Source organism: Euleptes europaea, chromosome 7, assembly GCF_029931775.1.
Source record: "Euleptes europaea isolate rEulEur1 chromosome 7, rEulEur1.hap1, whole genome shotgun sequence".
Lineage (NCBI taxonomy): Eukaryota > Metazoa > Chordata > Lepidosauria > Squamata > Sphaerodactylidae > Euleptes > Euleptes europaea.
This window is the reverse complement of record NC_079318.1, coordinates 8,284,888-8,296,601: the sequence shown is the minus strand read 5'-3', so window position 1 is coordinate 8,296,601 and position 11,714 is coordinate 8,284,888. Positions and strand designations below refer to the sequence as shown.

Genomic DNA, 11,714 nt, shown 5'->3' with positions numbered 1-11,714 from the left:
GGTGGGCAGCCCAGCACTGGTCAACCTCCGCCTGTGAGCTGGAGTCACCACAGGATCAGGGCTGGCAGCCACAGAGGCTGCTCAGCCAGTGCTGAGCACCTGTCTGTGGATGACGCAGCAGGCAGAGGAGCTGCACCTGCTCCTGATCTGGGTTTTCCTGATAAAAGCAGCCAGAACAGGGTGAAAGGAACTTGTCCCCAACCCTTGTGTGCCAGCTGTTATTCTCTACCTTACGCTATAGTGTGTTTTGACTTTGGTCTGGGCCTGGACTTGGCTAACTTGATCTACCCAACTTGGACTGTGACCTGGCTTGTGCTCTTTGGATTTGCCCTTCTGGTTTGATGCTTGGACTTCTGAATATTTGTGTTTTGACCCTGGACTGCGTTTGGATTTTGCTTACTGGGGCTGGTTAGTAGTCCAAGTGGCTGCTTCGGGCATCCAATGAAGCTGATGAATAGTAGATTCAGGATGGACAAAAGAAAATACTTCTTTATACGATGAATGTTTGCTACCAGAGTATGCAGTGATAGCAACAGGCATAGATGGCTTTAAAAGGAGATTAGATGGATTCGTGAAAGAGAGGACAATCAGTGGCTAATAGTCATGGTGACTGAAGGGAGGGGCTGTGGCTTAGTGGTAGAGCATCTGCTTGGCATGCAGAAGGTCCCAGGTTAAAGGGACTAGGCAAGTAGGTGATGTGAACAACCTCTGCCTGATACCCTGGAAAGCCACTGCCGGTCTGAGTAGACAATACTGATTTGATGGACCAAGGGTCTGGTTCAGTATAAGGCAGCTTCATGTGTTCATTATAGCCACATTCGGAGGCAGTAAACCTCTGAATACCACTGGCCAGAAGCAACTTCAGGGGAAGTTCTCAGCCTCTATGCCCTGTGGTTAGCCCTTCAGAGGAAGTGGTTGGCCACTGTATGAGACAAGATGCTGTTCTAGATGGACCACTGGTCTGATCCATCAGGGCTCTTCTTATGTATGCAATTCAGAATGCACAGTGTACTATTTTCAGTGGCACATCTAACCTACCATTAAAAATACTTTCTACATCTTTTACGGAAATGTCATTTATTACCCTTGAAAGGAAAGAGAGTTCTCTGGACCGCAATCACACTACACCAAATAGCAACCTCGGTGGCTGTTATGAAGGCAGAAAGGCAGGGTATACATTTTGTAAAATAAAATGTTAAAATTACAGAGTTGTGGCCTCTGTGGGCTTTTGTCCCTTCATACAAACCTCTCCATCTCTTCTTCCTTTTTTGGGCGGAGAGAGGCATTCTGCACTCTTTTACCTTTTTTTTTTTTTAAGGGCTGAGACAGAACCCTTCACTAATTTTATATTAATCGAGGAAAAAACTAGACAGAATGCTGGGAGGTCTGTGATTTGGTCTTCCCCACGTTTTAAAAATGTGCATTTTAGCTATGCGAGGGCCCAATTAGGATTGGCTGCACTGGGAGAAGAGGAGGCTTAACGCTTCCCTGCTTTTAGCCTTGCCAGTCAAAGCCATGTCCACGCCCCCTACATGCTATACTTAGCTCTGAAAACAAAAATGCTGTACTTAGCTCTGAAAACAAAAATGAAGGGTCAAAGACGAGCTTCCCATTTTTTTTCACAATAAAAAGTTGGCTTCAGTTGGCAAAACTGAACAGAGGGAACAGTTAAAGCCACTCTTCTTGACATATGTGGCCGCAATCTGAAGCAGATCTCTATATAGCTAAGGTTCAAACTGGATGATACTGCATCCAGGGCTATTTTTGAAGGGGTATTTACTTTGCAGTCCCTACTGAACTGCTTCAAGGCTTCCTTTGCATTATTCATGATTTTACGGACCTTCAGACGTGATTTCGCTGTGGCCTTGTTCTTCCCCGCAGTTCTAGGATCCTGTGTTAGAATGAATTTAAATACTGCTTCGAGGCAAGAGCGATGCAAATTTGCCCCTTTTCCATGCATATCTCTTAACTTCGGGTTTTTCTCCCCACACTCGTTTTGGCTTCTCCCTCCCACGTGTCTGTCCCTCCCATCCAACCCCTTCCCTCAAAGCAAAGCACAAAAGAGGGAGTTCAACTTCCATGAAATGTGCATGAAGACACTGAAGAGAGGCTGCAAAGGTTGGAAGGCAGCTCCCTGAGAACGGTTGGGAGGAATAACCAGCAAAAGCATATTTAGTCCCTTTAAGAGCTGACCTGCCCCCTCCAAGTAAAGTGCAACAAGGCTGCGTTTTCAGGGGGAGAGACTCAGAAGCTCTGTGATCCACTGGGGATGCCTAATTAAGCACAAGGTACTCCTGGAATTGAAGAAGAGTTGGTTTTTATATGCGGACTTTCTCTGCCACTTAAGGGAGAATCAAACCGGCTTACAATCACCTTCCCCTCCCACAACAGACACCCTGTGAGGTAGGTGAGGCTGAGAGAGCTCTAAGAGAGCTGTGACTAGTCCAAGGTCACCCAGATGGCTTCATGTGGAGGAGTGGGGAATCAAACCCGGTTCTCCAGATCAGACTCCACCACTCCAAACCATTGCTCTTACCCACTACACCACGCTGGGGGGGGGGGGAGAATATGATGTTTGAGAATTCGGAGCAGAAAACTGCAGCAAACCAAACACAAATTTCCCCTGCATAAATGACCCTTGAGTTTGCCACGGTGCCATTGTAAAGCCTGATTTTATTTTTTACTTTTAAAATCACCATGGGGGCCTGATCCTGCCAGGGACTGTGGCGCAGGAGTATGAGGGGCTACGGTCTCCCCCCCTCCCCAGTGCTACTGTCAGCTGCATTTCAACTTTTGAAAATCCTGTGGGGAGGAGAGAAAGGAGTCCCTCATCCCCCTGCACCATGGTCCCCAGCAGGATAAGGCTCCCAGTGGCAATTTTAAAAGTAAACAACCAGGTTCTCAAGTGGCACCCCATCCCTATGGTGAACTTGGGGATGTGTTATCATCTAGTCTGGCCTCATATAAACATTATAAAAACACTGAGAGGATCCAGTCACTGATCTCCTGATATTTTATCCAGTGGACCCTAAGCCCTCAATACTAGAGAAATAGAGCAAAGAACAGTGGGGATCCCTGATTCCAACAACAGACGTTCCTCAGATCCTATTAGCATGTGCCTTACAATTGGCTCTATCCAAGAATTCTCAATCTGAGGGGTCTACAAGGTCTGTACAACTGGGGATTCTGCCATTTACCTTATAAAATCTAAATCATGGGCAAAATGGCAGTCAGGGCTTGGATCCAATGCATAAGTAGAAGGCTAAATGGACTCAGAGAAACTGCTTGCACAAGATGTTATGCAAGCAACATCTAGCACTTTCCTGCCTATACATTATAGTACCCAGAAATTTGTTGCATAAGATCTTGCACAAGTGGGGGGAGACAATAAATTTAACTTAGTGTAAGTGGTTGTTGTGGTCTTTTACAAGAGCTCTAGCACAAGAGGAAATTTTGCATTGGCTCCAAACCCAAGAATTGGCATGTAGTTGAGTTTGGCCCACAAAAATATAAAATCAAGGATTTAACTGTTATTGCAAGATCCTAATTAAAGATATGCATTTGGAAAGCAATTGATCACAATGTCTGTTAATTTCTGAAAGGTAACTGATTGAAATCTCCTTCGACTTTTGGATGTGAACTGGCTAGGCCAGATGTGGCCATTTTTAAAAAGTGGTCATGTTTCTAGCTGCATTCTGCTTTCAATGTTTATAGCCCTTGTTTCCCTAAAGTTTCCATTTTATGGGAGCAGGGAGAAGTAGGATGGGGCACAGTACAACATGCTCCAGCAGATCTGTGTCTCAATAAGTATTCTGTAAACCAGAACGCTACGGCTTGACCATCATATGATGTAATTCCCCTCACGCTTAAAAAAAAAAAAGCCCCAGCATGAACCTTCACACACATCAGAATATTGAAAGATAGAGGCAAAACCCATCACCACACCTCAATTTGATTGATCTGTAAAATGGGAACCCTTTCTCCACTCTGTGCAATCTGGCACGCAAAACAACTTGGGAAAGGCCTACAGTCCAGGATAATTTCATCCCATGGGGGGCACAGAAATGTTTAATCCATAAATGTTTTATGTGTTTGTGTTTCACATTGAAAGGAACCCACAGGCAACAAAAATTATGACCCTGTGATAACAATATTAAAGAATCTAAACAATTTTTAATTTACAAAAAGGGACAAAATGAAATAAAATTTCTGTATGCACCCCTGTATTGCTCACAGTGCAAACTTATACGGAATTACTCAAATTGAAACCTATTGATTGACTCTGCATAGGATTACACCATTTCTTGATCCAACAGAATAATTAAAAGTGGTAGATAAGAAAATGAACTTTTCGTCCTTGTTATATCTTCCTGATTTATTCTTGACTTCGATTTTTGTTGAATTTAAAACTAGCTGATAATCCTGAAATAATTCAAATCATTTTGTTGCAAAGATTTATTGCAATTAAAATTAAGATATGATGCAAAAACTATGACAGAATTTACTTCACAATTTTTTAAACTGAAATTATACTTAAAAATGCAATACTAAATGGACTTCAAAAAAACACTCTGAAAAAAAAAAGACAGAATTGCATTGCCCTGTGCTGAAGACATGAATACTGGGTAATCCTGTAAAAAGTCTTTTTATCGTCAAAGAATAATGCTCTTTCCTGACCTGTAAAGAAGTGCCTACAGTTACTATCTGAGGCAAGATTACTTTTTCTTCCCTGCATGTTTTCCTGGCTTTTTTTTCTGTACATCTGGGGTTTTCTTCTCTTGTTCTGCTCGAGCGGCGGCTTCTTCAGCAGCTAGTGCTTCTTGTCTTAAACGCTCAGCCTCTAGTAGCTTAGCTCTGTATGCCTCCCGGATGCTGAGAACCCTGCCTCGTGCTTCATCTAAGGTTGCCTATCCAAAAACAAATACACCCGCCCCAACACAAAACCACTCTTTAGCTATATAGTAAAGATTTCTGTCTCTCCAGTAGAATATTAAGTGCCTTACTTATTGTACAAATACACAGATCTCACTTTCCATTTTTTCTTATTTACCAGGCTTAATTTATTCATTTGCTGCTTGCAAGTTTTTATTTAAAACTTATAAGGTGTACACCTAAAAAAACATAATGTTGCCCTCACTCTTGGCCAAACTATGTTACCTGTGATACAACCTGGGCTGGGGTTCCCCCTAACTCATGCAGAGCCCCACAGCAGGGCATATATAGCTTCCTGTGGCTTTTTTGTTTCTGGAAACCACCACTGCAGGAAAGGCTGAAGCCCTTTCCCCCAGTATTGTATGCTTGAGCCAAATTCAGCCCCAGTGTGTTTTCCTAGTTCCCCAAATGTCATGTCTGTCTGCAAAAGGGGCACAGGGCTCTTCCCCACTCTCATTTTTGCTGCTTGTGGGTCCCAATTGTTTCAGGGGTTTTTGAGGCATGTGTTTTGCTCCCTCTGGTGGTCAATTTGATATTACATTGCTGTATGTTTGGCGTGTTTCCCTGCAGTTTTAAAGTGCAGGGAAATATGCCAGACATACAGCAATGTAATATCAAATTGACCACCAGAGGGAGCAAAAATGTGTGGGAAAGGGTTGGGGAATTCTTACTTGACTTGTGTCACAAGTAACTTTTAGTTTGGCCTTCTGTGTGTTTGTCAATAAGAATTACAAACATCTGAAGGAGATTCAAGTGTCTTAAAAATTCTCCATCTCTTCTTGTGAAAGTTTTGCACTGTTTGTTTCAGAGCACAATTCAAAGGTGTGGTTCTTATTGTTAAGACCCTAAACAGCTTTGGGACAGAGTACCTGAAGGACTGTTTCCTCCCATAGTGTTCAGCCCAGCAATTAAGATTCTCTTCCCAAGTCCTGTTCTATGGCCCCACTTGCAGAAGTGAGGTGGGTAGTAACCACAAACAGGGCCTTTTTGGTAATGATGCCTTAGCCTTTAGAATGCCCTTTGAGGTGCCAGGCACCTAACTTTACTGTCCTTTAGTTATCAGGCCAAACATATATATTTTACCCAGGCTTTTAGTCGAAAGATTCTATCCTTTTTTGTTTGTTTGTTTTATGGTATGATTCTAGCCTGAGGGCTTTTTAATGGGTACTATTTTAGGCTGCTCAATGCATGTTTTTATGCCCTGGCAGGGTCTTGGCTTGTTTTTTTATTTTATTTTATTGTATTTCTTTTTACTTTGCAAGCTACATCCATTAGGTCCCTGGAGAGGCAACATAAAAGTATTCTAATTAAATTAGTTATGGTTTTTCCTACCTCCTGTTATCATAGTTTTCCCTATGGGAAAACTATACATGGGTCTTTACCAAAAGAAGGTACCAAAAGAAGTTGTTCACCACTCTCATTTGCTAATAAATAAATAAAAAGCAGAGGAAAACTAAGAATATAACAGTAGGCAAAGTGATAATATTAAGTGGACATTATTACTGAAGCAATATAATGTCCACTTTCATCTAAACAATGCTATCAAATGAAGTCTACAGGGGCTTGTATCTATCCCAAGTAGAATTTCTCACAAATGTATTGCTTGTCTAATGAACAGACGGATTATACTGACACTTTAAAAAAATGCATACTTAGGGATTCATTCATAAATTACTTCATTCTTTGCCCTTATAACATACATTGTAACTTCCTCTCCCTCCTCAACATGGAAGTGTGGATAGACAATAAGCCTGCAAAGTGAAAGGAAATCTAGGAACCAATGCTGAGAGCCAGCAATTGATCAGAGTGTACTGGGTGGAAACATAGTCAGCAAGCATGCCAAAGAAGCAGAAGCCACCCCAAATAATTAGACAGATTATATATGGACTCACTTGTTGATCTTCATACATTTCAATCACATTTTGCTTCAGCTGATTCCTAGCCATGTGCTCTTGCTGTCTGTGTTCCAGGACCATCTCTCGAAACTGCCTGAAAAGATTGATTTCTTCTGCTTTATGCATCTCTTGCTCTTGAATAATAGATTCATTCTTCAGCACAGGCTCAGGAAGTGTTTTTCTGAGGGCAAAACAAAGATTACGCATCTCATTCCAAAGGCATTGCTAGAGTTGGTTTTGAGGCCTGAAGAACAGCGTGCACATGGAATACTTGTGGTTTGTGTGTGTGTGTAACCTAGGGTAATCAATAACAGCTATCTGCTGCTGATGCTCAAAGGGAACATAACAGTGTACAGCTAAACAGAAGGGCAACCATAAGGCTTAGATGAGTAGCTTATTTCTTTACTTTTCAGTTCAAAAACTCAGGCAAAAATTGTACTAATGTCACTTTATACAACGATGCATGCTGCACTTTACCTAATGTAGGGGGTAAGGTCCAGAGGCTCCCATTCCTTTCGCTGAGCTCCTGAACCTGTTTCAGCAGGGGCTGGAGGTGGCGTTGGTTCAGGAGCTGGATAAGTAGCTTCTGACAAAAGAAAAATTGGCAATGGCATGCAATCAATCAGTCTGGCGAGGAAACACCACTGCCTTTTCTAATACAGAATCTTTTTTTAAACTACGTGTGTTATAACAAACACTCTTACATCTGATTGTCACATTATGTACCATCCCAGACCAGTGGCTATAATTATGAGCAGTTCTAGATACTGGATATCATGATCTGGTCACTAGGACTGTAAGTGACACCTGTTTATGTGTGTGGTTGTCAGTCCAGCAAGGACATCCTGTACTTTCTTTGACACAGGTATCACTCTTGCTGAATATGGATGACCATAGCTAATTATTAGTTATCCGAAAGAGGAAAGCATGTTAAAAACTTGTATTGGAATATTATTCAAATACAGTTTTCACACGAGAAATATTTTACGCCAAAGTTAGAAAGACAATGATTGATGCTCGTTTCCCCCCCAATAAATGGAAAGTTTAAAGTCTGTAATGATGAAGGGTGTGCATTAATCAGTTAGAACTTCAGTTGTGTTCACATCACTGCCCACTCTTCTTGTCTCCTTCCATTTTCTTATTGACTTTAGTGCAGACTTGCCATTTGCTGTGGGGCTCCTTGTCTATGATAAATCTTCTGCGCAGTGTTTAGGTAACAGGCACTATACAAATAATCCGGAAGATGACAACAATAATGATTTTGAATTATAGGTCATCTTTGTATATTGCCCCTTAAAGTTTCAAACTACACAAAACCAAAATTCTACCCACCTTTCCAAAAGTTCAAGGTGGCTTACATGACAACAGAATGAAATGATAAAATCAACACCGCAGTAACCGTAGTGGCCTCTCTTGGCATTAACAGAGCAACCCCTAAGCAGGTCTATCCAGGATCTTACCCCCAGGGAAATGTTCTTAAGATTGCGCTGTAATTCCTTTTAGGCTGCTGTTACATTTAGAAGACTTTACCTTACTGGGTTGAAGATTCAAACTCTGCACTAAATATATATTGTGCATAGAAATCAAGGATATTTAAAGAAGCACCCCTTTTTCTAATTTTAAAATCTACTGTTATTCACACAAACTATAATCTTATTTGTTCACACAGAGCCTGACTGACAGCTGTAGGGATGCTCTGATGAGCACACAGTGTTAAAGGACCTCGTATTGCCACACATGTTGGTGGCAATAGACATACTGGAACACATGAAGTCTTCTCACATGCAAGTGTTTCATTGTCCACTAGAACTTCACGTTCAAAATGGAGTCCCTGGAAATGGAGTCACTGCATCACAGCTCTGATGAAGGTGTATTTATTGTTAACAGTCAATCTTTGTACTGGGCTGCATCTTCTCAGATTGATATTGTGTATATCCTAAAGGTACATCTTTTTTAACTACTGCTCAGAAGGGAATACCCAAGAGCTTGTGATTTATGGTATCATTTGCTGTCTTCCTGACCACTCGCTTCAGGTAACTAACAGCCTGCTTTCGCATTGTATCTGTGAAGAGGTTTGTCCAGTGTAAGATAATGTCATCCCAATGTTGTGGTCATCACTACAGCTTCTACACATAATTTATGGTGGAGCATCTTCAGTGTGCAAGTCATTACTGGTGGGGTGGCAGCAGTATTTCCAAGGATGTTGTGGGAGTAGCTGTCAGTGTTCCTATTTTGACTTTTGTTTCTACAGCTATTATTGTTCTGCTGAGTCTGCTGCAATGACAGCAGAGGGTTCCAACTATTTTATACCATTGGCTTTGTGGCACTGTGAGAACATAGGATCACTGTGTCAATTATAAGACTCATAGCTTGGCTTGTTCCATTAAAGCCACTAACATTAAGTGTGCATTTCAGCTTTTAACTCCCATGTATCAGAACCATTCAAAAATGGCCTTCTACCATTGTCTCAAACATTGAAAAGCTTTCTTTATTTCAAAAACTAAGCACCTCCACATGAAGAAACCAGAGCACAAGATAACATTTCTTCTGCATTTCTGTGTGCAAATGAAAACAATATGGGTGCTCACATGTTCCCCATTTTGTGGCTCAGGGACATGTAGGGTCCTGGGATGGGAAATACCTGGAGATTCTGGAGGTGGAGCCTGGGGAGGGCAGGATTTGGGGAAGGGAGGGACTTCAGCGGGGTATGCCATAGAGTTCATCCTCCAAAGCAGCCATTTTCTCCAGAGGAACTGATCTTGTTTATCCGAAGATCAGTTGTGACAGCAGGAGATATCCAGGTGCCACCTGGAGGTTGGCTACCTTAGGGACATGCAGTATTTTCCTTTCTGTGATTCCCACATCTAGGAAACGTTTCTTCAAGGATTCCATAGGCAAGAAGGCTTGTTTTGTAGACACACATACCTGTTTCTCCAGAACCCACCACAGTGCTGGCAGGTTCAGCTTCAGAGTAGACCAAACCTTTCCGCATGCATTTATTGATAAACTTCATGCGTTCCTGAAAAGCCTAGGTAACAGAGATTTATTACACATAATTGAAAACAGAACACTACAAGCTATATTCATTATCAAACCATTTTTGTACAAGAACATTACAACAGTGACAAAGGTACATTCAATAATATATGGATTTTACAAATACAAAGGCATTGTACAAGTGTGAAACCTCTAGGCATCCCTACACTGGTGAGCCAATATTATCAATCTGGATTTGGAGACTATCTTTTAGAAACAATAACATGAACCTAGCATTGATATCCATCGACTACAGTTTTACTTTGCCCCTCTTCTAAGAAGTTCAAAGAGGATGATGTATTTTACCCCTTTCCAATTTTACCATCATGTGAACCCTATGAATTAGGTTAGACTGACATAGTATGATTTGCCCAACATCACCTTGCATGTGAGCTTCATGGAAACATGCTGATTTGAGCCCTGGTTTCCCCAGTTAAATTGCATAGTCAGCCACCGCCAATCAACAATATATGTGTGTGTGGGGGGGATGGGTGCACATAAGGAAGGAGACAGACATTCAATCAGCCAACCAGAGGTTTAGACCTTTTTCTAAAAGGCCTAATACAGTCAGCGGGGAAAGTATTTGATCCCCTGCTGAATCCCCTGACCACAACGCTTTCACCCAGTTCTCCTCTGGGTCATTGTCAGGCCTGTGTCTCAGTTTCGCTTTTCCACCAAGGATTGTTTTGCATTCTTAAACTCTTTGAAGTAGACAGTACTCCGTGAGAACGGAGGCATCTCTAGACTGTTTTGAAATAGTAATCTCTTGAGCCTGATCTGTGCTGCTGAATGCTTTTTTCTATGCTTTTATATAGTCAAGTGTATCCCAGTGCTGTCTTAGATCCTGTATGCTCTGCAACCCTATGCTGCCAGTAAACCATCTTCCTTGGACCAGCGTGTCTCCTGTCGTGGTTATTGGTTCTGAATAGGGGCTAGTGCTGACATTAAGACAGCAATCTTCAATTCTTCTTTTACCTGTCAGGCTGGAGCCCAGGAGGGTTCACCTGCCGCTTGGATGGGAGCAAGTTCCGTGCTCTCCGAGTGATCTCTCAGTGGCTGGAGCCCCGTGTGGTTCGCCCCTGGCCCAGTGGACCTAATTCCCGGGTAGTGGGTTCCTGCTAGGAGCCCTGGAAGGCTTCCATCCATGGTCCCTTCCGTCGAGAACGCCGCCTGACGATCCCGACCTCGTACGGGATGTTATAGCCGAACTATTTCGAACTAACACGGAAGTTAGTCGCTTAAATGGGCTTGTTCAGACTCAATGGCGTTCCCTAGTCGCAACGGTCCCCTGGATGTCTGACGCGACCAACACCTGCCAAGACCTCCTGATCCTCGACCCGTTGGTGGATGATGCTCGAGCGGTGGCTGAGGATTTACAACTATTGACTGGATTGTTGGACGAACTTATTGCTCGTGAAAAGCAGTCAGCTTTGGACATGCTCCCAACCCGTCCTGCTGACATAGCGACCCCGCTCACACCACCCCCCGAGCTCTGCCAAGCTGAGGCTAAAGCGGTAGCCGAGCGAGTGACTGCCCTCTTCCATGGACACACTGCGGCCACTATTTCTGTGGTGGAACTTCCGAAACACCTTACCCCCGATTTCGGTGTGGATGCAGCGGCCTTGGCGGTACAGATCCAACCCATGCTGGACCTGCCAGATAAGCGCGCTGAACTCCTCTACACCTTGGAACAAGAAGCTCTCCCACTCGTTACCGCGGCGTTGGCAGCCCGACTGGCCGACAATCTGGATTTAGCCGAGCGCAAGAAAGCGGAGGAGCAAGCGCGAGCGGCGGCTGAAGCCGCGGCAAAGGCTCGGACGGAGCAGGAAGAGAGGGATCGCTTGACCCGTG

General features: G+C 43.1%; 1 protein-coding gene across 1 annotated transcript in view; it reads right to left on the bottom strand.

The window, feature by feature from the left end:
• Positions 1-4,669: 4,669 nt before the first annotated feature.
• Positions 4,670-11,714, bottom strand: part of ADGB (androglobin) — a 144,461-nt gene continuing 137,416 nt past the window's right edge. Inside the window, exons 32-35 of the mRNA XM_056852604.1 lie at positions 9,747-9,855; positions 7,305-7,410; positions 6,825-7,008; positions 4,670-4,907 (exon numbers count right to left, since the gene is read on the bottom strand). Of these exons, the coding sequence (XP_056708582.1) occupies positions 4,716-4,907; positions 6,825-7,008; positions 7,305-7,410; positions 9,747-9,855 (591 nt within the window). The 3' untranslated portion in view covers positions 4,670-4,715. The remainder of the gene's footprint in view (positions 4,908-6,824; positions 7,009-7,304; positions 7,411-9,746; positions 9,856-11,714) is intronic.